Source organism: Macrosteles quadrilineatus, unplaced genomic scaffold (genome assembly GCF_028750875.1).
Source record: "Macrosteles quadrilineatus isolate MER2022 unplaced genomic scaffold, UCM_ALF_1.0 Scaffold_2__2_contigs__length_208266976, whole genome shotgun sequence".
NCBI lineage: Eukaryota > Metazoa > Arthropoda > Insecta > Hemiptera > Cicadellidae > Macrosteles > Macrosteles quadrilineatus.
The window spans coordinates 186403127-186428428 of record NW_026542595.1 but is presented as its reverse complement, the minus strand read 5'-3'; the positions used below and the strand labels follow the sequence as shown (position 1 = coordinate 186428428).

General features: G+C 34.8%; 1 protein-coding gene across 1 annotated transcript in view; it reads left to right on the top strand.

The window, feature by feature from the left end:
- The window catches only part of LOC128986374 (netrin receptor UNC5C-like), a 79570-nt gene extending 61521 nt beyond the window's left edge, over window positions 1-18049 (top strand). Inside the window, exons 4-16 of the mRNA XM_054406724.1 lie at window positions 1848-2291; window positions 5953-6120; window positions 7975-8139; window positions 8246-8392; window positions 8985-9212; window positions 10055-10282; window positions 11571-11737; window positions 12534-12809; window positions 13330-13476; window positions 14312-14503; window positions 14672-14763; window positions 15057-15158; window positions 15561-18049. Of these exons, the coding sequence (XP_054262699.1) occupies window positions 1848-2291; window positions 5953-6120; window positions 7975-8139; window positions 8246-8392; window positions 8985-9212; window positions 10055-10282; window positions 11571-11737; window positions 12534-12809; window positions 13330-13476; window positions 14312-14503; window positions 14672-14763; window positions 15057-15158; window positions 15561-15732 (2528 nt within the window). The 3' untranslated portion in view covers window positions 15733-18049. The remainder of the gene's footprint in view (window positions 1-1847; window positions 2292-5952; window positions 6121-7974; window positions 8140-8245; window positions 8393-8984; window positions 9213-10054; window positions 10283-11570; window positions 11738-12533; window positions 12810-13329; window positions 13477-14311; window positions 14504-14671; window positions 14764-15056; window positions 15159-15560) is intronic.
- Window positions 18050-25302: the final 7253 nt, after the last annotated feature.

The window sequence follows — 25302 nt, the reverse complement described above, 5'->3', positions numbered from 1 at the left end:
TTGTGTTAACGAACCGCCCTCCTCGCCAGACGTTAAATTGTGTATAACTCATCCCTGAACTGTTTGAGGGAGGGCCGCAACCCACAATTGATATTAAGTAGGAATTCCTATTCTGATAATTGGGTAAATCGACTGGAGCAACATAAAGTAATTAAGAGGGAGGGTGGTTGTAATTTATGCAAGTGTTCGGCTGTTGGGGGAGTGATGGAGACGATTCCTGACTTAGTTGAACCCATTTCTTTAATCGATTCATGTTTCAGTGTCGTACGTTTTATTCAAATCTTTTATTCGTCTTTTTCAACCATGAAACCTTTGTTCTTCCTTTTTTTGGTCAGGTTTGACCCTCTTAAAACTCCTAAGACGTCACTCATGAACGTTTTTTATCCTGGCGTTGAAGAGCATATCAAGAGTTAGAAGTTTGTGAATCGTCGTCGTAGAACTCTCACATAGCAATATTTTGACGTGCCGAAAACCTCTATTGCAAAAATAAGTTTTGTTGATAGTATCCGATTTTTAAATTTTCTCTGTGTTGTTGGTCCATTTGGAATTTGAAAAAACTACTTTGAAATTATTCAGCCTACCCATTAGCATAACCGGACCCGCTGATTGTCTTTCACCTCACGTGCCATTGATTGGCCAAACATCGATAACACGTGTCATCACCAAGATTTAAAACAATTAAACCTCTAATAACAGAGAACATCTTTCCTCCGTGGGAATACAAACCCTAATGCCTAACCTTACATGGTAATAAGCGTTATTAAATATTTAATGTGCACTTCAGGACCATCCAATTCAAAGCACGTTCGACTACGAACGTCAGGGTTTGGTATAATGGGTAGCGTTTGGAGTCGAATTTACTCATCTTCAATTATAGGTAGCCGATTTCTAAACGCCTCAGGCACCTGAACAAAGAAAGAAAGGTGGCTGTAGGCAATAATTTGCATATTAATACCGGCCGAAACCTTCATTTGTGCGGGTCGCTCTATTTCATGGTGTTGGGTACTTTCTACCAGTGTCTTCTGTTTACAATTTGTAATTGTTGGGTATTGAAAAGTAGATTGTGGTGTGAAGGTTAATTTTACGTCTCAATAAGATAGGTCTCTGCATTTGGATGTGTTGTAGTTTTGGATTTCCTCATGACTTAAACTTGACTCTTTCCTCGAAATGTATTTAGGTCTGAATTGCGGGAGAAAACTACTTTGAAATGTGTTATTTATTTTAGTGATCATCTTGGTATGAGAAAACAGATTAGTGATTAATAGGTTTAAAAAAAATTCATGCTCCGAAATAAGTTTGTTACTGTATTTCCAAACAAAACGTTAACTTGTATCTAAGGTACTTATGGCCATTTAACCATTTCGTGTAAACTATATTTATTCACCGTCATTGTAGGTGTTCCTCGTGACTATGATTTTGATATCTAGTGAACTTATCTACTCAATCCAAAGTCTTGTAGCCTTTCAGATGACAATCCTGACGTTGTTATCTAGATTTCCTTAGATAAACGTTGACGATTTCAAAGCCTCTTCTGGCAGAAGATCATGAGCAATACTCCATTAAGTCTTAGTAGTCTAGAATCATAGAACGATAGAGAGACCACGAGATTGGAAGCAAAATTAGCCTTCCTTACTCAAGAGAAAGACAGACTGTTCTTTTCCTTGAGGAAAATGTGCCAATAATAGTTTTTGGCCATCTTTTTCTTACCTTTTTTTTACCGAGACTTCCTAACTGATAACTGTTCAAACAATTAACGGATTTAACATAAGGCTATCTATGTTAGGTGTTATACATTGGTGGAATACATTGATTACAACCTTTCAGCAGTCGTTCATATTTTGTTCCAGATCTAAAGAAGCACTTCGAGGTTCCGCCATACTCTCAGACCGTGGAGATGGACCACCAGGCGGAGCTGAGGTGCCACGCGCCTCCGGGAGTGCCACCACCACAGATCTACTGGCTGAGGAACGGTCTGCCTCTGGAGACCGACACTAACGTGATCGTCAGTAGTGAGGGTCACTTGCTCATCAGTCAGGCGCGGCTCCAGGACACGGCCAACTACACCTGTGTTGCTGAGAACATCGCCGCCAAGCGTATCTCAGACCCCGCGCTGCTCACTGTCTATGGTAAGCCAAGTGATATGTACCTAGCTATACCTAACGTGATCGTCAGTAGTGAGGGTAACTTGCTCATCAGTCAGGCGCGGCTCCAGGACACGGCCAACTACACCTGTGTTGCTGAGAACATCGCCGCCAAGCGTATCTCAGACCCCGCGCTGCTCACTGTCTATGGTAAGTGATGTGGGTGGCAAAGGATCAATAAGAAGAGCTACTGATAGGGAGTTTAGAAGAGTAATTGGTAGCCTTACAACCGGCTATCTATTACTCCGGACGAGCCTTTAGTTCAACAAAATTACTTCTAAAATGTAAAGGCAACACATGGAAAAGTAATTTTTAAGAGATTGGTGGCCTCTTTTATTGGGCCAAACTTGTTTCATCTAGACCAGCCTCAGAGGCCCAACAAATCAAGTAAGGCAAGTCGTGGACCAGTAAAGTTCTTGAATGAACTGTGCAGATAAATATTATGTGGTGTTACCGGGAAGTGGGCCGAAGCATCTCTTCCATTATTCCTGATTCATTCACGTGCAACATTTACAACAACTATGTGCAACATTTTTTACGAATTTAGCGTTTCCTCCACCAGTCAATAGTGAAGGTCGTGGCTGTGATGTGGAGGTGAGCGGTCATCGGCCGATTGAAGCCTCCGCTTCGTCCGCTCTATTGTCGGTGAAGGCTAAGTGTCGTTGAACTCTTTCTCTCTTTCCTGCAACACCTTTTAGTTTACAATCAATGCGTATTGTGTCAATGTTCCTCTTACATTCTGCAATCTGTGGTCTTAATAGCAACTTAATAGAATGGCCTTAATCATCTGAATATCTATGCAATTAAATGGTATGGTTTATTTATGTTATTTGCTATGGATTATCGTACTAAAATCCCAATGGCCATTCTACTATTACATTTTTTAAGTGGTTTTCCAACAAAGTTATATACGATACATATTTCTCACATAGTATTGCCCGTATTATGGATATAATACCAATGTATTAAATAAATTAACTATCGTAATCAAAATGATTGAACGATTTGGGGTAAAAAGGGCACATTGGGCACATATGTACTCTAATACTACTTTACTTAATGTAATTGTGTGTTTTGTACTCTAATATTATGTTTTTATTTTCCATGATAACATTCCATACAAAAAGCCCAACCCCATTCATGTATAGGTTTTAAGATAAAACTTTTAATGGGTAGAAACCCCGGTACAACGAAAAGCTTTGGAACGAAGAAAATAATTAGATTGAGATAAACGATACTTAAGTTAATTAAATAGCGCAGAGAAGCTGGGACGATAAAGGTTTTAATTTTGCAAAGGAGCAAAAGTTAACTTTGTTTTTGCATCAGTTATTCATAAAGACGCGCAAACATCCTTCAAAAGTTTTGTGAAAAAGTGGCGGGTCGAAATTAATTCGCGGGAGGCCGCAGAGAGTGGCGGCCGCTTATGAAGTTGGCAAAGTTTATTAATATTCCAGTGGTAGTTAATGAGCGACATGCGCGCTGACTATTAGCCCCTCATAATTAGCCACTCACTCGGGCCAGTTTTCATAATTAATTTCGCGATGTCGATTCGTCCCTTCTGCGGCTAGGCTGTCGCAGCGCGATTGTCTCCGACTTACGTTTACTCGCTGATGAATAATTTATCCACTTTTGTTTAATCTCGGAATACTCGAATACAATTTCATCCGGCCCAACTTTTGTCTAATCCGGCCCGTATAACTTTTCCTAATAGGATTGCTCCGACTTTGAATAATGTCGTTGTTTCTTTCCTCTTTTCTTTTTCAATAAGGAAATGGAATGAGAGTCCGCGTTGAAAGGTTCTGCAAGTTTTTGATTGCATTGACTTTCAACGACTCGAGTTTCGGTTGATGGCGTTGTTCATTGCTCAATCTTATTTTTTTATTTTACATAGATAGTGGTCTGTTAAACACTTAATTCGTGGCTTATCATGATACAACATTTCGTTCAACAATTCAAATCGTAGTTCAACTAATATATTCTAGTGTAAAATGGAGACTATTATACGAGATGAAACAATGGAACCCCTAGTATAGGACAATACCCCGTCGAGTCAAGTTGTCTAGAGGTCTATGGGGATGTTGTGGTTGTGGTAGGTCCGTGGTTTTGGTTCTGTGGCTGTGGTTTTGTCTGGTGCGCCATTTAAAGTTGCCCAAGCACCTTCCCTACACTACAACCTTCCACCCATTGTCTCGGCTTTTGTTATATGTCACGCTGGACATCATGTTCAGTCCTATATTGTTTTTGATACTTGGGGACGATCAAACATTTGTTTATGGTCATACAAACTATCAAATCATATTATTGGGTTTAATGTGATTTAGTTGTCTAATATGGGATGGTTGAAAATTCTAATTATTTAATTATATTTTTCACACATTATTTTTTTTATAATTCACAAACATTATTTTAACTTTCAAAATGTATTTTGGAGAGCTGCCCGTTACGCAAACGCCATATTAGTCATAATAAGGTTTGTTGTCATGTGTAGGCTTGGTTTGCTGGTGCTTGTTAGCTAAAGATATATTTTACGTAGATTTGAAGTTAAAGCAGGAACCCCAAGCATTGATAAAAGCGTATAACGGTTGAACGAATAAAAAAAAATAGTTGATTAAGTAAGACTAGGTACAAATCAATAACGTAAGGTGCTTGATCCGATGTGTTATGTTATGCTAGGTTTGGTGTTCATGATGAGTTTTGCTGATTTCTCTTTGTTGACCAGCAGCATTTTGTTTTCCAGTGAACGGAGGGTGGTCGTCGTGGTCGGCTTGGTCGGAGTGCAACTCTCGTTGTGGTCGTGGGATACAGAAGAGGTCCAGGATCTGCAACAATCCTCCGCCTCTCAACGGAGGAGCTCAGTGTCCTGGCCTTGCTCTGGCTAAGATAGATTGTATTTAATCTTTGTCTGCGATGTTCCAGTGAACGGAGGATGGTCGTCGTGGTCGTCTTGGTCGGAGTGCAACTCTCGTTGTGGTCGTGGGATACAGAAGAGGTCCAGGATCTGCAACAATCCCCCGCCTCTCAACGGAGGAGCTCAGTGTCCTGGCCTTGCTCTGGCTAAGATAGATTGTATTTAATCTTTGTCTGCGATGTTCCAGTGAACGGAGGATGGTCGTCGTGGTCGGCCTGGTCGGAGTGCAACTCTCGTTGTGGTCGTGGGATACAGAAGAGGTCCAGGATCTGCAACAATCCCCCGCCTCTCAACGGAGGAGCTCAGTGTCCTGGCCTTGCCCTGGCTAAGATAGATTGTATTTAATCTTTGTCTGCCATGTTCCAGTGAACGGAGGATGGTCGTCGTGGTCGTCTTGGTCGGAGTGCAACTCTCGTTGTGGTCGTGGGATACAGAAGAGGTCCAGGATCTGCAACAATCCCCCGCCTCTCAACGGAGGAGCTCAGTGTCCTGGCCTTGCCCTGGCTAAGATAGATTGTATTTAATCTTTGTCTGCGATGTTCCAGTGAACGGAGGATGGTCGTCGTGGTCGGCCTGGTCAGAGTGTAACTCTCGCTGTGGTCGTGGGATACAGAAGAGGTCCAGGATCTGCAACAATCCTCCGCCTCTCAACGGAGGTCCTCAGTGTCCTGGCATAGCCCTGGCTAAGATAGATTGTACTTAACCTTTGTGTGTAATGTTCCAGTGAACGGAGGATGGTCGTCGTGGTCGGCCTGGTCGGAGTGCAACTCTCGTTGTGGTCGTGGGATACAGAAGAGGTCCAGGATCTGCAACAATCCTCCGCCTCTCAACGGAGGTCCTCAGTGTCCTGGCCTAGCCCTGGCTAAGATAGATTGTGCCTCACCTTTGTGTGTGATGTTCCAGTGAACGGAGGATGGTCGTCGTGGTCGGCCTGGTCGGAGTGTAACTCTCGTTGTGGTCGTGGGATACAGAAGAGGTCCAGGATCTGCAACAATCCCCCGCCTCTCAACGGAGGCGCTCAGTGTCCTGGCCTAGCCCTGGCTAAGATAGATTGTACTTCACCGTGTCCAGGTAGGAATTTTGTTATGATACTCTATTAGAATAAACCTAAAGTGGGAGAAAACCAGCCTAATACCAAGTAGAATTCCTTAGACTAACAAACTTTTTTACTTCTAACTGCATTATTTTACTTCCTTTTAATGACCTTAAGTATAAAGCAGAAACAATACATTTATAACTAAATATTCTCCCACAATAAGTATGAAGATTATATAGTTTGTAGCATTTATATATTATATAGTATAACATATAGACACATATCAGTGTTTGTTTGTTTTGTTATTTAAGGGAATAAGTATCCCTTTTTATTTTACTTTTTGTGTGATCCGTTTCAATTAGGTATATATGTTTACCCAGTACATAGAGAAGTAGCCCTATTATCTACAAAGTTTTTTTTCATACAAAATCTCACATGGTACAGTACTTAAAGTAAGTTAAAAACATATTCAGTTATATTGTTTTGTTGTTGTTTTTCACTTTAATAAAGTCATATTAATGCCAAATAAAACAACATATTCAGTGGGTAGAATGAGATTGAGTTCAGGTTTCACATTATAAAGTTTTATACACTTTTTCACAATTTCCAATTAAATCGTTATCTAGTAACATTATATCTTGTTCCCTTATAAAATGCGCCATGTTCCTAATAATGCAAAATCACACTTCCGCAATGTTTACAACCCTTGATTTGCATTGCATTAAAAATTAGCATAACTCTTTTTACACCAGTACTAAAACATGCCCTTGCACGTTTTCCCTATAAAACTATAGAGTTAATTCAGTTGTACTTGTTCAATTGCGGTAGTCAAAGTACAGATCTGAAATGCAAATTGACAATACCATAACTAGAAGACAACTATTTATAAAGTTCAAGGAAGAAATAAGGCGGATTGAAATATCTCGACTAGCCTTGATGTAGGTGGGACACAACGGCTACCGGCTGGGCGACTCCTGCGGCCCGCATTTACATAATAATATTATTAAAACAGCATGCATCAGATTAATATCTCGGATAATAGAGTATTAGAGGCACTCCTCTCAGCCGCCGCGGGCCTGCTTTCCCTCTCCTTCGATGTAAATTTAATATTTCTAAACAACCCGTTACAGAGAATGTATGTTCACAAACGAGAGGGCCCTTAGTGGATGGTAAAGAGGCCCGTTTTGAATACCAATGAATAAGTGGACTAGTTTTTTATGTGATACAATGTTTTGTGCCTACCGAAGAGGATGATCGTAAGTCTTGTTTGGGAATATTTGAATGTTTTATTTCTTATCAAGTGAACACTCGGTACCTAGAGCATAAGCAGGGAGATTGAGGTTGTTTTCACTTTCTACCCTGGAATTTTTACTGCATCATCTGCATGAGTTTTCGTGTTGTTTTGGTTGATTTGAAGTTTATTTCTCTCACTGTTTTATACCTATTTTAACACCTTTTCTTTCATTCTATGTTTGCATATATTTTATTTCCATGTTTACTGACTACTAATTTACACATTTACACATTTTGTGTTTTACTGACTTCTTGACTGTTATCATTAATACGTACTAATCTCTTTGCCCATTTTTATGCAAATACCTAGGACAGTTTTGGCTTAGTGCAACAGTCATAGTATTAATTGTCATCGTTATTAATATGAAAGTGAAGAACGGGTTTTGACATGTGTTTTGTGACAAAATCAGTTACATACAAAAACTAGTAACTTCCTCCATGCATTGTACAAGGACGAAAACGATCAAAACTAAATAACCAACATGTAGTCCTAATTGCACTGTCGTAGTGCATACTCATGTTGTCTACTACTGAGAGTCCACCTGGATATTTTGATATTTATTGTGTACGCATACTAAGACAAACATTGTTTACAGCCGTGGACGGTAGATGGTCGGCGTGGTCGTCCTGGAGTGCCTGTGGTCCTGATTGTAAACACACCAAGAGAAGAACTTGCAGCAATCCTGCACCCTCCAACGGCGGCAGCTACTGTCAGGGCAAAGACACCGCCATGGCCAACTGTACTGGACCTCTGTGTGTTGGTGAGTTGTTGAATTAGCTTGTTGTCACAACATTTCTTGAGTTACATTGCTTGAGTTCCAAGATACATTCTCAGTTTCTAACACTCTGTCTGTGTTTGTCTTGTAGTTATTCGCCCCGAGGATGACATAGGCCTCGCCCCCTACATTGGCCTGGCCGTGGCTTGTGCCGTGTTTAGCTGCGTAGCTGTGGTCATGTTTCTACTCAGGCGCCGCAAGGGTCGCGACCATCGCATGTACGACAGAGCTAACTCAGGTACGTGACGTGTAATTGGCAAACCTCGGGTTGTTGGGTGACTGCGAACTAACACGATCTGCTGAGGGAAATACTTTCAACGCTGTGTCTGGTGGAAAAAATGTGGAAACAATAAATCAACAATTACGCGCAATTTTTGCTGGTATAAGAAATTGCTTTATCTACAGAAAACTTGAATGTGTTTCCCCAGAATCAGTGCATTAAAAGAACATGCAATTGGCTCCTCATAATGTAACTAGTTTATACAATTACATTAAACTTAAATAATCCAGAATAGAATTTTTGACAGCATTATTTTTTTAATGGTGTCCAGAAAATAATTGTAGTCTAAAACATGATTCTGTGGTGAGAAACTTTGTTTACTTACCCTGTGGTTTAAGATATTGTAAATGTATGTAATTCTGATTATGACAGAACTCCTTTCAACTCCTTTAACTAATATTATCTTTTTTGTATTATTTTTTAATATTTTCCTATAAAAGGCCTACTTAATAAAACAAATTATTTAATCTTGAAGATGTTTAGCTCTACATAAGCTTTTAAATTAAAATAATTGGTTTAGTATGGCTATAATCAGGAATACTGGTTACAGACTACCAGCCAGAATACCTCCCAGAAAAGGACAACAAGAGCTATGGTGTTGAGCCGTTTGAGCCAGACCTGACCAGAGGTGCACTGATCCCCGTGACTGTACCCAGCTGCTACGAGTATCCCTTCAGTGACAGATCAGAGCTGCAGCGTTCCTGCAGTGAGCATCACTACGACGTGCCTGACCTGCGTAGTGCTAACTCTCACAGCCTCGCCAGCTTCACTGGATCTTGTGAGTGGCTTGTTGTGAATTGTATATTTTATTTTTGAATACTTCAGTCAAATTAGGGGACTCGTTGTTAATTTTACCAGCATTTAAAAATATGATTCTTTTTTGGCTATTCATATCCAAATTGGTACAAATGGTTTTTTATTAGTTTTCCTCATATTTTCCTTTAATCAGAGATTCATCAAATACCACCTTTTCCGTTGTCGATACGTATTCAAATGGTATATGATACAAAGATAAGGTAGGTTCAATTTGGATAGGTTAGGTTGAGTAGGGTTGAATTACCAAATACATTAGAAGCGAGATTACAAGCTGAAACAAAATTAGTATTTTTGAAATAGAAAAAATGCTGTTCAACTATCAGAAAATAACTCAAGTTTAGGTTTTAACCACGATTTCTAAGGTCAAATCCTTAGTTCAAAGTAAATATTTGTTAGTCTAACTTGTTTTTATGATATTAATTAAATAGTTTCCTTAATAATCTGTATTCTAGTTCGTTGCAAAAAATTAAATTGGAAATAACCACAGTTATCAAAATAAAAATCACAGTAATTATTTAAGAGAGTCAAACAGAAACCACTTTGATCACATGTGTTTCCAACTGACAATCACTGCCTTCTAATTCAATCAGTCAGCAATTATCCAGTTAAATGAGCCTCTAATAGGCTGAGATGGATTCAACCGACTTAGTTGTTGTTTGTTGCCAACTTTGATTATGGTTCACCTCAAGTCAGCTTGCGTGATGTGACTATCAATAATAAGCAACATTGCTTTTTATTTTTTGTACGTTTAAAAGCATCTGAATAAGTTTTAGTTTTTTGTTCTAATAGTTTGTACTTTTACAGCTGTTTCTTGTGTAGACGAGAGATCCTGTAAGAGTTCTCTTTCGTTGCCTGGGTGCTCTGACATAGACTGTGTAGGGAGTTCCCTCATGACGTCCACCGGAGGAAGAATATCACTCCCGGAATCTGGAGTGTCCTTAACAGTTCCCGAGGGAGCGATCCTCAAAGGAGTGAAAGAGCAAGTTTATGTGGCTGTGCTACGGGATGACAGGCACAGGCCAAAACTGGCAGGTAAATGATGAGTTTTGTTTTAGTTGACATTAAAATGTTATAGGCAATATTATGATATATATTTTCAATTCATCAATCAAAACTGATATAAATGGTTTTTAACAGTGGGTTTAGTAAAACATTCCTAGTTTTAGATATCGCAAAATGTTTGAGGTTCTGCTAGACTACAAGACCTCCTTGAAAAAACGAGTTTTCAAATAAAAGTAATATACTACCATATAAGTGGGGGTTTTTACCAATTTTCGATTTACATCATTGATATATAGAATATATAGAAATTATAAATTAGGCTAATAATCTTTGGATGGTAAGTTAATGTTGCAGAATCAATTACCTGTTCAGTATTTTGTACTGATTGTATATTTTATAATATATAGAATATACTTTTAAAATACATCAAACAATAAATTAAATTCTAGTTTAAGTTACTAGAATTTAGATTTCGTAGTACCTTTCTATGGACAAAATAATGCAGCCTTTTGTTAGACATAAAACTACAAATTGTAATCTCTTTCTTAGGATAAAAAAATTATAAATACATCTTTGAACACTAAACCATCTATCTTAAGGTTTTGTTTCTGAAAACCAAACAGATGAAGACCCTTTAATTTCCCATTTGAGATCAATACGATTTTTGCAGAGCGTCAGTTAATTGTTGTAGATCAGCTGTTTAGTGAGTCACATATTTGTTGCCAGATGGAATGACTCAGTTGAGTCCAGTTGTGTTATGTGGCCCAGCCAGTCTGGTGCTCAACAAGCCAGTAATGTTGAATGTACAGCACTGTGTGAGTCTCAGTTAATTGTTGTAGATCAGCTGTTTAGTGAGTCACATATTTGTTGCCAGATGGAATGACTCAGTTGAGTCCAGTGGTGTTGTGTGGCCCAGCCAGTCTGGTGCTCAACAAGCCAGTGGTGTTGAATGTGCAGCACTGTGTGAGTCTCCGTTAATTGTTGTAGATCAGTTGTTTAGTGAGTCACATGTTTGTTGCCAGATGGAATGACTCAGTTGAGTCCAGTTGTGTTGTGTGGCCCAGCCAGTCTGGTGCTCAACAAGCCAGTGGTGTTGAATGTGCAGCACTGTGTGAGTCTCCGTTAATTGTTGTAGATCAGTTGTTTAGTGAGTCACATGTTTGTTGCCAGATGGAATGACTCAGTTGAGTCCAGTGGTGTTGTGTGATCCAGCCAGTCTGGTGCTCAACAAGCCAGTGGTGTTGAATGTGCAGCACTGTGTGAGTCTCCGTTAATTGTTGTAGATCAGTTGTTTAGTGAGTCACATGTTTGTTGCCAGATGGAATGACTCAGTTGAGTCCAGTTGTGTTATGTGGCCCAGCCAGTCTGGTGCTCAACAAGCCAGTAGTGTTGAATGTGCAGCACTGTGCTAGTCTCAAACATGGACCTTGGGCACTCTCTGTGTTTGCATCTGAATCTTCCCTTGATGCATTGCCTGTGTGGAATGTAAGTAAAAAAATGATATTTAAATTTTTATTCATAATTTACCTATAAAGTAAGTCTAAATACGTATCTATTAGTTTTACACAAACGTAAAATATAAATTCCAATAAATCAAATCAAATTAAAAGAACTTTTTCTTGTCCCTAGTAAAAGTAATACTACCTATTACTTACTATTATTACTATTTATAGTATACTACCTATGCTGTATAAAACTACAAACTTATGCTAACACCCAAATCTTTATTATTTAAATTAACATAAAAATAAAATTAAGGATCATTTGTACTAAAATATGTTTTAGAATGATACTTTTAAATCTCTATGGATGATCAAGTTACCTTTTTGCAAGAAAAGCATAGACTCTTTATTTAATTCATTTCTAAACGTAAAATTGTTGTTCATATTTTTTAAAAGTCTGTATTATTTGAAAAAAACTAGGAGCATCAATAAGCTTTTCAATATTGTAAATACTTGTGCATACAAGTTGATTAAATTTCAACTTATGTGATTTTACATTTTGATTATTTCACCTATGTTATCTTTGAAAAACTATTCCTTAAAATATTGAGGTTTTGAAACGTGTTATATTTGTTCAAACATACTATTAAGTATTAACTAAAGGTAAAGCATTCTAAAAATATATCTTAAATAAAAATGTTGATGAAAATCACAAGACTTTACAAAAACAAAAGTGCATTTCAATGTGCATTATATTGCAAAATTATTAACAAAATTCGTCAACAATTATGAAATAATATTTAAAAAATTCCATGTAATCAATGTTTTTCCAATTGCAGAAAGTAGTTACCCTCGGGGAGGAGACCATCAACACGTCAGTCTTCACTCAGATAGACTCCAACCAAGTGTTTGTGATGTCGGACTCATTGACGAGGTTCGTGTTGGTGGGAGAGCCCTGCAGGAGTTTGGCGCCCAACGTGGGGCCAAGTGGAGCGAGGTCCTGTGTTAAACTTCTGAGGCTTGCTGTGTTCACACCTCCCATGTCCAGGACTTCTCACCAGACTGACTACAGTGTCAGGGTGTACGCTCTGGAGGATAATTCGGCTGCCTTAGAGGTACTTTATAACCATTTACAACCAATGTTTTTTTTTCTAAAGGAGGTTTAAACAATGATTAAATAATGTTAGTGGTATATCAATCTGTAGTAATAATTTCTAGGGAGGAAATACGTCATTGGTTACGAATAAATGGTGCTATATAATAAAAAAGGTTGATGCTAGATAGTAGCAAGACCAGGGATTGGACCGTTCCCTTACGTAAAAAAAATTCAATAGAATAGGAAAAAACAAAATAAATATTGAAAACAGCTGTTGACGTTTAATAATAATGTATTTAATCTTTTTATTATCTGACAAATTTATTGATCATAAATTTGTTAAAAATACACGTTAAACATATTTTTCTTTGTGTGTTAAAGAATACCTTTTAGCATACACATGAATAGATTATTAAAACATCATGGTATTATGAGAGGAAAGACTACTTTCGTTAATTTGTGCTTGTGTTTGTTTTCCTTTAAGTATTTTATATTAATACATACCTTAAAATTTAAATATTTTGTCTTATATTTTACAGGGAGTTCTGAGGGTAGAGAAAAAGCTGGGTGGTTGTCTAGCAGACAAACCAAAATCTCTCCTCTTCCAAGACGATGGTGCCAGTCTCAGTATCAGTCTAGAAGACATCAGTCCAGGCTGGAGATGCAAGCCACATACAGACTATCAGGTAAAGATGGGTATATTTTGAAGACTATTGGTGATTAATTATTCTAGCCTTGGACTCACTTTTTTATTATTTTACAAAATAGATAAGCTTTTAAAATTTGAATCATAAAACAGTATAACAAATTTAAATTATTAATTTAACGTATATCCTTTGGAATAAATAATAACCTATATTGTAAATATTAGGATTTCTAGTGAGGAGAGCAGGCTTACCTGAATTGAAAAAAAACCATAACTTACTGGTGTATGAAAAAAGAAAAGATACACCTGAATACACTAAACATTAGAATATTTCACTGTCACTGACAGAATTTTCAACTAGGAGGTAGAGCGTTTTTCCTGGAGAGTTAATATTGTAAATAAATATGTATTTTTTACAAATATTATGCTGAATTTTTAATGAAATTTTTCCAGCATATTTAATTGTAGAAAAATATTTTATCGTTCGTAAGAACATAAGTCCAAATCCTCTGATATCTAAATATGGAACTATACTTATTATTTATTTTAAAATTCTCAGGTGTATTTTTAGTCAGTAACAGATATTGAACTAACCATCCTACTAGTGGTATGTCTTATTACTTACAATATTATTGCAATGCACTGTCAACTTTCTTATGTAAACAAAATACGAGTGTTCATTTAATGATAATTGATTTATTCTGTTACAAATTTCCCCCATTTATTCATTTACTTTGCAGGGGTTTTCCCAAATATTATTAAATATTATTAAAATATAGGCAATAAAAAATTATAAATTGTATATTCGTAGCACTGCAAAATGTTCCTGAATCCACCAAACCTTTTTTATATGTTTTTGAAATATTTTGTTACAGGAAATCCCGTTCAGTCACGTATGGAACTCCAATGTGAACCACTTGCATTGCTCCTTCTCTCTGGAGAGAGTAGATCAAGTTACGACCAGTATTAGTTTCCGTGTGCTGGCCAGCCAGAAAGGCTGTCAAACTCACAGGCAAATGTTTAGGATACAAGCAGACCTGGGAGTGGACTCTTCGTCTTCATCACTGGTAATTATGAACCGACTACTCACTTATTATTTTTTTTGAGCTTTGAAACATTCTGCATTTTTTTCAGAAATGTAGGTTATTACATTGTTGGTTGCTTGTATTAAAAAAAAAAACTAAAAAAAGATAGCCTAGGTGTGTGTGAGTTAATGTTTGGATCTATTTTTCCAGCAGGTGGGGCTGCCTCCTCCAGGGTGCAGAACTGTGACTAGCAGCAGTGGATGTGGCTCTAGCATCACAACGTGTGACAACACTCCCTTTAGGTAAAAACCCTCAATAACAATATAAAAATAAAACGTTTTATAGTTTTAATAATAGAAAGGTAATACCATTGGATCATTATTTTTGTACACGTTGCATAATGAGCTCGGTAGGTGCTCCCTACATGGAGATTACTTCAAAATGTGTTTATTCGGAATATACCATTTGGTACTTAAACTGTAAAACCACAGACAATGGAATAAACCAGTTAAAGTATTAACCAATAAATAAACCAATAAACCAATTAAAGTATTATATTGTCTGTGGTAAAACTAAATACGATTTTGTTCAACAGGTTAAACAGGACCTTGAAGAGACAACTCTGCCAGTGTCTCAACCCACCAAATGCAAGAAGCAACGACTGGAGAATGCTTGCTCAAAGACTAAATGTCGATAGGTAAAACAATCTTACTTTTTTAAATTACTAAGAGTGATTTTTATAATGTTTTGATAACAATTAAAACTAAAACTCAACTTCATTTCACTTTAAGGCAACAAAGTTTATATATTGATTTTATTTATCAACCATAACCAATTACTACTTTACTTAAAGACTAAGAGCTCTTGTAATGTAATATAATATTTCCTAAAAACTTTCAAACTTTATTTTGTATTGCATAAAGATGTTTCTTCCAAAAGCAAAAGTATTTTTAACTTTTAACTCCTTACATGCAGACCATTTTTTTCATTAAACATTTTCTTCTCTAACTAACCTTTTGGCTGACGATTTTGTCAGCAAATGTATAGAACCTTCCTAATATTCATACCTAAGCCACTTACAATATTATTTTGTTGGTAGGTACATTAACTACTTCGCCACCAAGCCGAGCCCAACAGAGCACATCCTTGACCTATGGGAAGCCAGACACAGGGAACCATCAGCCGTCACTGACCTTGTCAACATACTGAGAGTCATGGGTAGGAACGATGCAGCATCACTAATAGAAAAGCAGCTAGGACCATGGCTGTAGTTCGAAGATCTGCATCTATTTCAGGAAAACCAATTGATTCCCTCTCCTGATCTATTTGTCAGCAGATGCCAGGCTCTCAAAGACAGTTAGTTTCTTTGTGAAGCTAATCTGTGATAACAGAACCGCAACATGGAGAATTTTGAAATACTATGAGAAAAACACTTTGTGGACATCAAGAGCTGGAACTTGGGACATTTTTTTCAGAAACTGCTACAAGAATCTTAAATATCTACTAGCCTCCAAAAGCCCCAAAGTGACTTATTTCATGAGATTTTAGAGCAGAAATATTGGTCCCTCCTGGTATTTCAATAGAAAGTTTAAAGCATAGTATGAAGAATATTCCTGCGATCAAGATCTGCAACATGAAGAGATTCATGCATTTTCTAGACAACAGTTTCTATAAAGAGTTTCTTAAAGATCAGGATTAGTGGCACGAGAAGTCTAAGAGAAAGTATTTTTCACGAATATCAGTAACGTTATCCCAAAGGCTTTCCAAAACACCAGGAAGCATATTGCAAGTCAAAAATAACAAAAAGAATTGATTAGAGCTTAGCAATCAAAAAATTAAAATTATTATTTTCTATGGCTTGATGAACGTTTTTTTCTTATTTTTCTAGATATTGATTGTACAAATCTTAAGTTGGAAAATTAAAAACATCAGGCTCTTCTCAATAAATGATAAATGTTCAATTTTTGTTATTTTATGTTATATATGTACAGTATAGTAAGAAGAATGATATCCTTAAAGCGAGTAATTTGAGGTGAATTATGGTAGAAATATTCTAGGTAAACAATTGAATTTAAATTAATAATAATCCTGATTTTTCGATCTTCTCTTTTTTCGCTGACGAACTAATTTTAAGCCGCGACTTTATGCATGTACCTACTGTACTTGAGCTGAGCTGAAGTTGGCAAAATGCTTCCAAATGTTTCGTTAACTTCATGTGTTAAGAACATAACCAACAACTAACCTTAGAAAAGACCTCAAAATACTATTCCTGAAATGATTACTGCCTATTGCATTTTGAATTAAATAAACTGTGTTCTGTGATATATACAAAAATATTTTTTTAGAATATAGTTATTATTTTCTATTGTTTGACCAAAGTTCAGGAGACTGAAACCCGTTTTGTAAAGAGCTGCAGATTAATGAGCATTTGTATTGTTCAGGCATTGAAAATAAAAGTCTTTCACAAAAATATGTCAAATTACTAGGTGAAAGACTCATAAATGTATTTTTATGACTTTCCCAATTGGAAAAGATAATTTATTTAGAAGATAGTAAATATTTACAGGTATTTAGGCCTACATATGTAGTTTACTAAGGTAAAATGAATTTCTTACAAAGCCTGGATACGTGATGTTTTACATCTATATTATACACGAGCAAACATTTCTGTTAAGAAACAAATATTATTTGTGTTTTTAATGTTTGTTTGATATTAAATTTCCTATTGTACGTGCATTATTGTCATGCATAATATATCCAACTATGCAAATATGTAAATCCGTTCATCCTGTTTAAATATTTACTTTGTAGATAGATTTTTTTTGCAAATAACAAACTTTGGGAGTTTTTTTAAAATGTGGCTGTGAATATAGTTTGCATATGCAATCAAAATAGTTTTACTTGGCTGATATATTTTATTACATAAATTTAAGAAAATATAACCAACCAGTATAATTCAGCTTTTTAGATTTTTTGGTTTTAAATTTATAGTTTATAAGCCTAAGTCTGTTTTATTAAAATATTTTATGTAGTTATTCCTATTGAAATATGTTGTTGACTTTGTTAATGTTAGTTAATAATAAAAATCTAACCATAAAACCCAAAATCCTAGTTTTGAAATAAGCATTCAATGTATCCAAGTGCCCTTGGACATTGTTTTGAATACCAGCTGGCTGTTTGCATGTGTTTTTTAATCTCCATAATGCCTTTTTCGTAACCACACACATAGCACGATATAATTTTTATTTTTTCCATGCAACTTTGCTCAGTACATAACTATTTGTAAAAAACTATTTGGTGCATTTTTTCGTTCCTCGTTTATATTACAGCTTAGTTTATGATTGTTGTTGTAAAAAGTGTTGTGTATAATATTGCAGAAGGGGTTTATTTGTTTTTTAGATTTGCTGTAAATATAAAATGTGTATTTGTAGAAACATTTTAGAAACGAAGTTTTATATAACAATAGATTTAATGTAAATAAAATAAACCTGTGTAAATATATTTAATAGTAGGTTGAATGTTGCCAAAAGTAACATTGTAATATGTAATAAAACATTTGTATTGGTCATTATAAATAACTTTATGGAATGTGTTCAAATTATTTTGCCCTTTCCATATTTCTGCGTAGTACATCTATAGTATATTATTAGATCTGCAAAATGTGTTCTCCTAACGTTCTTATGATAGGCAGCCCTCATTTAGAACTTCCTCAATGTTCCACCTTAAATAAATAAAACAGTAATAAACAATAGATATGCAAAAATCACTAAACTGTTTCTATCAGATTAAATTTACTTGTACGAATACCTGAAAATAATGGTTCTTAAGTATTCCTTAAGTACAGTAGCTCTCTCTGAAATAGATGTATTAAAAAAAGAATAGTTCCCCGTGTCAAAGGTATATTCAGGAACTTAGGTTAACTAAGTGAGAAATATTCATGTATATCATTATTGCTGGACCAACTCTGAACAGAACACAGCACATGTGTAATGTTTTTTGGCCAGTAAAAAAATAAAATCACTTTAAATAAGAATTAAACAAAGTGATGTCTGACAAGTACCAAAGTGCACATGTACATGGTATGTTATTATCTTAAAATTACACGATTTATAGGTTCTGTCAACCATTAAGTTCTTGTGTACTATCAAAATTAAGGCAATCTAATTTGTTTGTTTAAAATAACTCCTCGACAATCCAATTTGTTGAAACGACCTCTCCTACCTACTTTCTTTCAAAGAACGGCGAACTGAAAGCAATCTTTTTACAGATTTAAAACGCTTGATAAGAAGCACAACTGCTTTTCTAATCTTCTTAATGAGCCAGACAAAGAGGTTAAAACAAAGGGATAACAGTAACCGTAAAAGAACAAAGTGGAAACGTTATCTGGCGGCCAGCGTTCCAGCAAAGGTCTAGACTTGTTATCAATATGGGAGACGTCAAGGGAAGATAACCGTTGTAAACAGCCTTGATACAAACACAGCCACCCCAACCTTGATAACATCTGGAGACATACCCTTCGATCTTGCCTACGTTGGTGCCATACATCAATCTAGGGTACGGGGTTGCGGCCTCGCTTTGAGGTCTTTGCGTAGTATCAAAGAAGGTTGCTCACTTCTGAAAGAACTGGATTACTTTTCATTCCCTGGTGCAAATTTTAAATATTTAGATTAGGATTTACAAACGTGTTCTCTTGAAGAACGCTGATGTATACGGAATTGATTTACTTGGAAATTTCATTGGGAATAAGGTGTCATTAGTTGAAACAGGATATGAACAGGATAAGTGTAGGTCTATAAAACGTATTGTCTATAAGTATCAATCGTATTTAAGGAATACCAGAAAAAAATATTTCCTTGATCAACAGTGTTTCTAAATTAAATGCCTACAAGAAAGGGTTAAACTTTAGCCACAATTATTCTCATGGGATCTAAAAAATCCATGATTGCTAAAAAATTGAAAATGTGTCGAACCTTCTTCAATTTTATTTAAAGTTTAAATATTTAAATAAAAGAAATACCTATCAAGTTCCTTTAATAACAGTTAACGTAGGATTATTTATATATTTTATGTGTCTAATTGAATGTTGGGCTTTGCGAATTCATTCAAGTTTAAGAATTCTCTTACACTTATTTACATTTTTGAAAATTGAAATTGTGAGTTTAAATCATATTGGCATTTTAATACAGCAATTTTGTGTAATGATCTTATAATAAATTATAGACAATTTAAAATACATGCGTTCTTATCTGAGTCAAGCAATGTGGTTAAATAGTTATATCAGAGTGAACTTTGAAAAAATACTATTTAATTTTTTGTCCCAAATTCTCCTCAAAAATTCTTATGATTAACAAACCATCGGTTACGAAAAGAAAATCTCGCCTGATGTCGTTGAGACACTCTCTATCTCGATTTGGTTTCGTGAACTCGCATAATTCTCTTGTTTAGGGAAAGATGTATACGCCTCACGTAAAGATTATCTCTCTTGAACTATATTGAAAGATGTCGCTTGTGTTCCATTTTTTGAATATAAACCCCCTAATAAAGATAAAATGAACCTATTGAGGTTAAATTCATATTATTGCATAGCCTGTGCATTGTCTGAAGTGGTTTTGTGATAGTGACAACTTTCTTTCAGATGCATCCATCAACGAAAAAATAATCTAAAAAGTAACTTTTTTATTGGCAAGACAAATTCTGCCATACTATTGATCGTCTATTGGTGGAATTGAGTAATACGGTACATTCAGTCAAAAAAATTGCCTAACCTCGACATCCAAGAAGGGTCTTTCAAAATTGCGTAACTTTTTACCATACAATATAGATAAAATATTGAATATAATATATATATATAATACAGGGTGAATAAAAAGTTAAGAACCCCCATATAATATTTTGATTTTCCACAACATTTGATGGGCTACTATTTTAGACAGAGAAGAGATAGCGACCTCTAGTTTTCACAATTCTTTAAGTTTCTGTAAACACTTTAAAATGAGGTGTCACTTGAAGGGGGCTTACATTTAAAATATTTGAGTTACCCCCCAAATACCCTCTTTTGGGGGGACACTCAAAAATGTCAAAATCATAAAAAGAAACTTCCTGTTAAGATTGCACGACCCCCAAAAGGATATCTCTGTATATTTACTTAGAAAAATATTAGATGGGGGGGGGTCTTGACTTTTTATTCATCCTGTATATATAGAATATTGATTGATATATTTAACAGGTTGGAGTCAAAAGTTTGCTTTCACATTGGATGTTGGGGTTTAGGTCTAATTACACCATACTATAAGAGTCTGTTAAATGATTTCTCTCGCATTTAATTTGCGAATGAGAAAATCCCTTTATAATTTCCAAATTATAGTCAATTTGTTCACAAGCTATTCGATTTCCTAAAAAGTCACGTTGCATTATCCACAATGTTCTATTAGGTAACGATTACAATTTGTTCATAGCGATCTATTAGTTTGCACTAAACTCCATTTACATTTTTGAATAGATTTTACCTGCAAAATGTAAAAGTTATAAATGCACATTTAACGATTCCAAGTGAAAATAAGTTTTGCGTTTCACAATTTTCCATCAAGTATCTTTTATTGGTGAGGAGACGTAACGAAATATAGCTTTTACGTAACAACGAGACATTAATGACGAGAAAACGTATAATTAAATCAACCCTAGTAACGACCCGTTCTCGTTAGTTGGGGCTGCATCATTACAATTAAAGGAGAATTTCCAATCATACCCTAACGGCTTTATGTTCCAATGATCCTTGTATACATTTACATAACTACAACAAATATTTGCACTCTGACATTTATTACAGCATCTTCAGTACTGAGGAGATGCTGTAACGTAAATCCTTTATCGTTTTTTTCAACATAAATATTATTTATTTAGTATAGTGCATTTAAGTAAATTTAGTTAAACTCATCACGAGAATGAAGATTAAAATCTGTTTATTACTTATCATAGTAAAATGTTGATTTGAAACCACCTCTTATGGGTATAGAGAACCACATTTATCTATTAGATTTATTATTAAACTACATTCATTTATCGACTAATAACTGACCTATATAGTGCAGTAAAAATAAGAGATAAAAATTCCATGAACCTAAAAAAAATTAGCACAACCGGGGAATTTGATACAGATGTTGGGTGTACCTTCCTTTTGAACATACTAAAAGTCCCCTAAAATTGAAACTGTGCTACGGACGCCATATTGGAAAATGGCGGCATATTTCTGTATTTTTCGCTATAGTGACTTTACTATTAGAGATACAGTAAAAATCTAAATATACAAAATGTAGGTCATCTAAAAATACACATTTTTTGTATTTATCATCCTTCTCTAAACCCAATGGTTTTTTAGTTATTAATTATTAAGTATATTTAGTTTTTTTCTATTTATCAAAAATAGGTGAAACACATGGAAATTTACCGTTACTTTCAAGGATTATGATAATTTATCCCATTTATTTAAATAGTGTGATGCTATAAAATCTTAATATTAAACTTATTTTATGAGTTATACAACTCCGCCACATCAAACCTGCGGACTCAGCAAATTTCCATTTGATTGGATGTTTTATTAAATGTATATAAATGAAATTAGGTTCAACAGGTAACTAGGTTTGCTGCTACAGGTAGGTTATTATAGTGTGTTTTTTTTTAAAGTAAAATATCAATAACTTAGTATAAAATAACTAACTTTCCAAGCTTGATCATAATATATCTATAAACAAGCAAACTACAACGGTTAACTAATTCTTAAGAATAGCATGGGAATTTTAAATTTACAATTTACAAATTTGAATATAAAAATTTTGGTTGTGTTTACTAAAAATTATGGCGATTATTCGTCACGATTCGAATACTAACCGAAGGGGTTTTCAAAATGAGATGAAGCAAGCTATTTAAGTACTGTAATATTAACTCGTACCAAGTATCGGAAATATTGTATGCAGTGATGTAATCAACCATATTTTGTAAAGTACGCAATAGTCATATTAATATTTTATACTCATTTTTGCCCATTTAATAAATTAACATTTTAATATTTTGATGGCACTACCACTATCACTCTACTCTGATATCAACTAAGTGGGATAAATAATTGTCGTAAACCTTGAAAGTAACCGTCGATTGCGATTGGTTTCACCGATTTTTGAAAATAAAACTAACTATACTTAGTTTTCAAACTATACTATACCATACTTAATTAGTCACCAACATGAACTAGGCACGAAAAAAAACCTTCCAAATTTAAAATGGGATGTCAAGTATGTTAGTGTGGTGGTGCCATAAAAATACTAAAATGTTAACTATTAAATGGGTAAAAAATGAGGATAAAATATTAATATGACTATTGCGTACTTTACAAAATACGGTAAATTACCTCACTGCATACAATATTTCCGATACTTGGTACGAATTAATATTACTTAAATAACAGGCTCCTTCTCCTTTTGAAACCCCATTTGGTTAATATTCTAATCGTGATGAATAAACGCCATCTTTTTAGTAAAGACAACCAAAATGTGTATATTCAAATTTGTAAATTGTAAATTTAAAATTCCCATGCTATTCTTATGAATTAGTTAACCGTTGTAGTTTGCTTGTTTATAGATATATTATGATCAAGCTTGGAAAGTTAGTTATTTTATACTAAATTATTGATATTTTACTTTAAAAAAACACACTATAATAACCTACCTGTAGCAGCAAACCTAGTTACCTGTTGAACCTAATTTCATTTATATACATTTAATAAAACATCCAATCAAATGGAAATTTGCTGAGTCCGCAGGTTTGATGTGGCGGAGATGTTTTACTCATAAAATAAGTTTAATATTAAGATTTTATAGTATCACACTATTTAATTAAATGGGATAAATTATCATAATCCTTGAAAGTAACGGTAAATTTCCATGTGTTTCACCTATTTTTGATAAATAGAAAAAACTAAATATACTTAATTATTAATAACTCAAAACCCGTTGGGTTTAGAGAAAGATGGTAAATACAAAAAATGTGTACTTTTAGATTACCTACATTTTGTATATTTAGCTTTTCCCTGTATCTCTAATAATAAAGTCACTATAGTGAAAAATACAGAAATATGCCACCATTTTCCAACATGGCGGCCGTAGCACAGCTTCAATTTTAGGGGACTTTTAGTATGTTCAAAAGGAAGGCACCCAACATCTGTACCAAAATTCCCCGGTTGTGCTAATTTTTTTGGGGTCAAAACATATTTTTAGTGTACTAATAAGGTATTGTATATTTTCACATAAATGAATATCAAACAATTAAATGTTGCTGCAGTGCATGTTTTACATAAAATTAAATTGTCCTTAATATTTTATGATATTATTTATTTCAATTAGTTTTGCATGAATGACTTTAATAAAGTGTTTTAAAAGGTGTAAAATTCACTTATTTTATCCAATTTTACGATACGTTTTTTCCAAGATAAATTCATCTATAATGTCCTCATTTTCAACGCTGATTTAGGGATTTCAACAAGTTTAACTATTTCCAGAGTCTCACTAGGTTCCCCCCCGTATTCCGTGACATTATCGGCTCCTTTGACTTGAGGATTTATCACACCCAGGGATGTCATAAAAGATTCTGCTCGGTTCCCGCCATTTGCTGCCAATGTTGCGGCAAATCGCACATCTTTGAAACTCTTTGAGTTATCTTTATGACGAATGGCTAAATGCTATACTGTTTGACGTAAAAAGTGCACTACAAAGTGAAGTGCATTCTGAAATGTCTAGATAAAGCAGGACAGTTTACTTTTTATTTCTTTAGTGTTTTGCTTAGCGTACATTTTACCAGAATATTTTTTTTGTTTGTTTCTGAAATGTTTAATGTCTTCATTTCAATTATGAAGAAACGAAAATCAGAATAATCACAATAACTCGTAACAGTTGACACAGTACAAACAAAAAAGGCAATTTTTTCGGATCATTTAGTTTTAACTGTTAAATATACGACATTTCATTGAAGATCGTTTACTAAATATGTAAAAATACTTACCTCAGTAATATTTGTCGACATAAAAGTTTGTCTGTTATATTCATTTATTGAAAACCCATAAAAAATTCCAATGTTCTGGATAACTCAATAACCCCCAAACCCGACAACCTCTAGGTCTACAAATTTTGAGTTAGTGAGGTCTTTTTAAGCTATAGTTATGCGTTTTTAAACGTTTTTAGGCTTTAGATTCGTTCAATATAAATAGTGGTTCTACATTATGATTATGAGTTTTTAGTACAAGTTAAAAGTCAGTTCAGAATTTTATAAAAAGTATACAGTATGTGGTGTGGTAAACATAGAGTAGGAATCATTTTTAAAAGTATTATCATTTTATTACCAACATAAATCCATCTTAGTGAAAATAATGCATAATTTTAAGTGACTTGGTCATCATTTACTATAATGTATGTATTGCAATTTATGTATAGAAAAAATATGCTCAGTAAATTAATAAAATAAAATACAAAACTCAACTACATACACCATCCCTCCTTATATTTATGTTACGTTTCATAAAAGTTAGCAATTGAGATGGGCCAAAATTAAATTTAAAATGTAATTTAAGATCAATACATTTGCTGGGCCAAACTGAATAGAAACCAAATATCTGGTAGGTAAGAGAAGCAGGGTAGACGACATTGACACCTACCTCATTGTTGCCTGGATTTATAGACTTGTGGCGAGAGATTTTAAACCTTTGCCAGCTTTCTCCTTCCGCTTAAAGGCTCACTGTATTGGATCCCTTATAATCCTCTTTTGCAGTTTGATCCAACATGTGTGTCCTTTTTATTTAA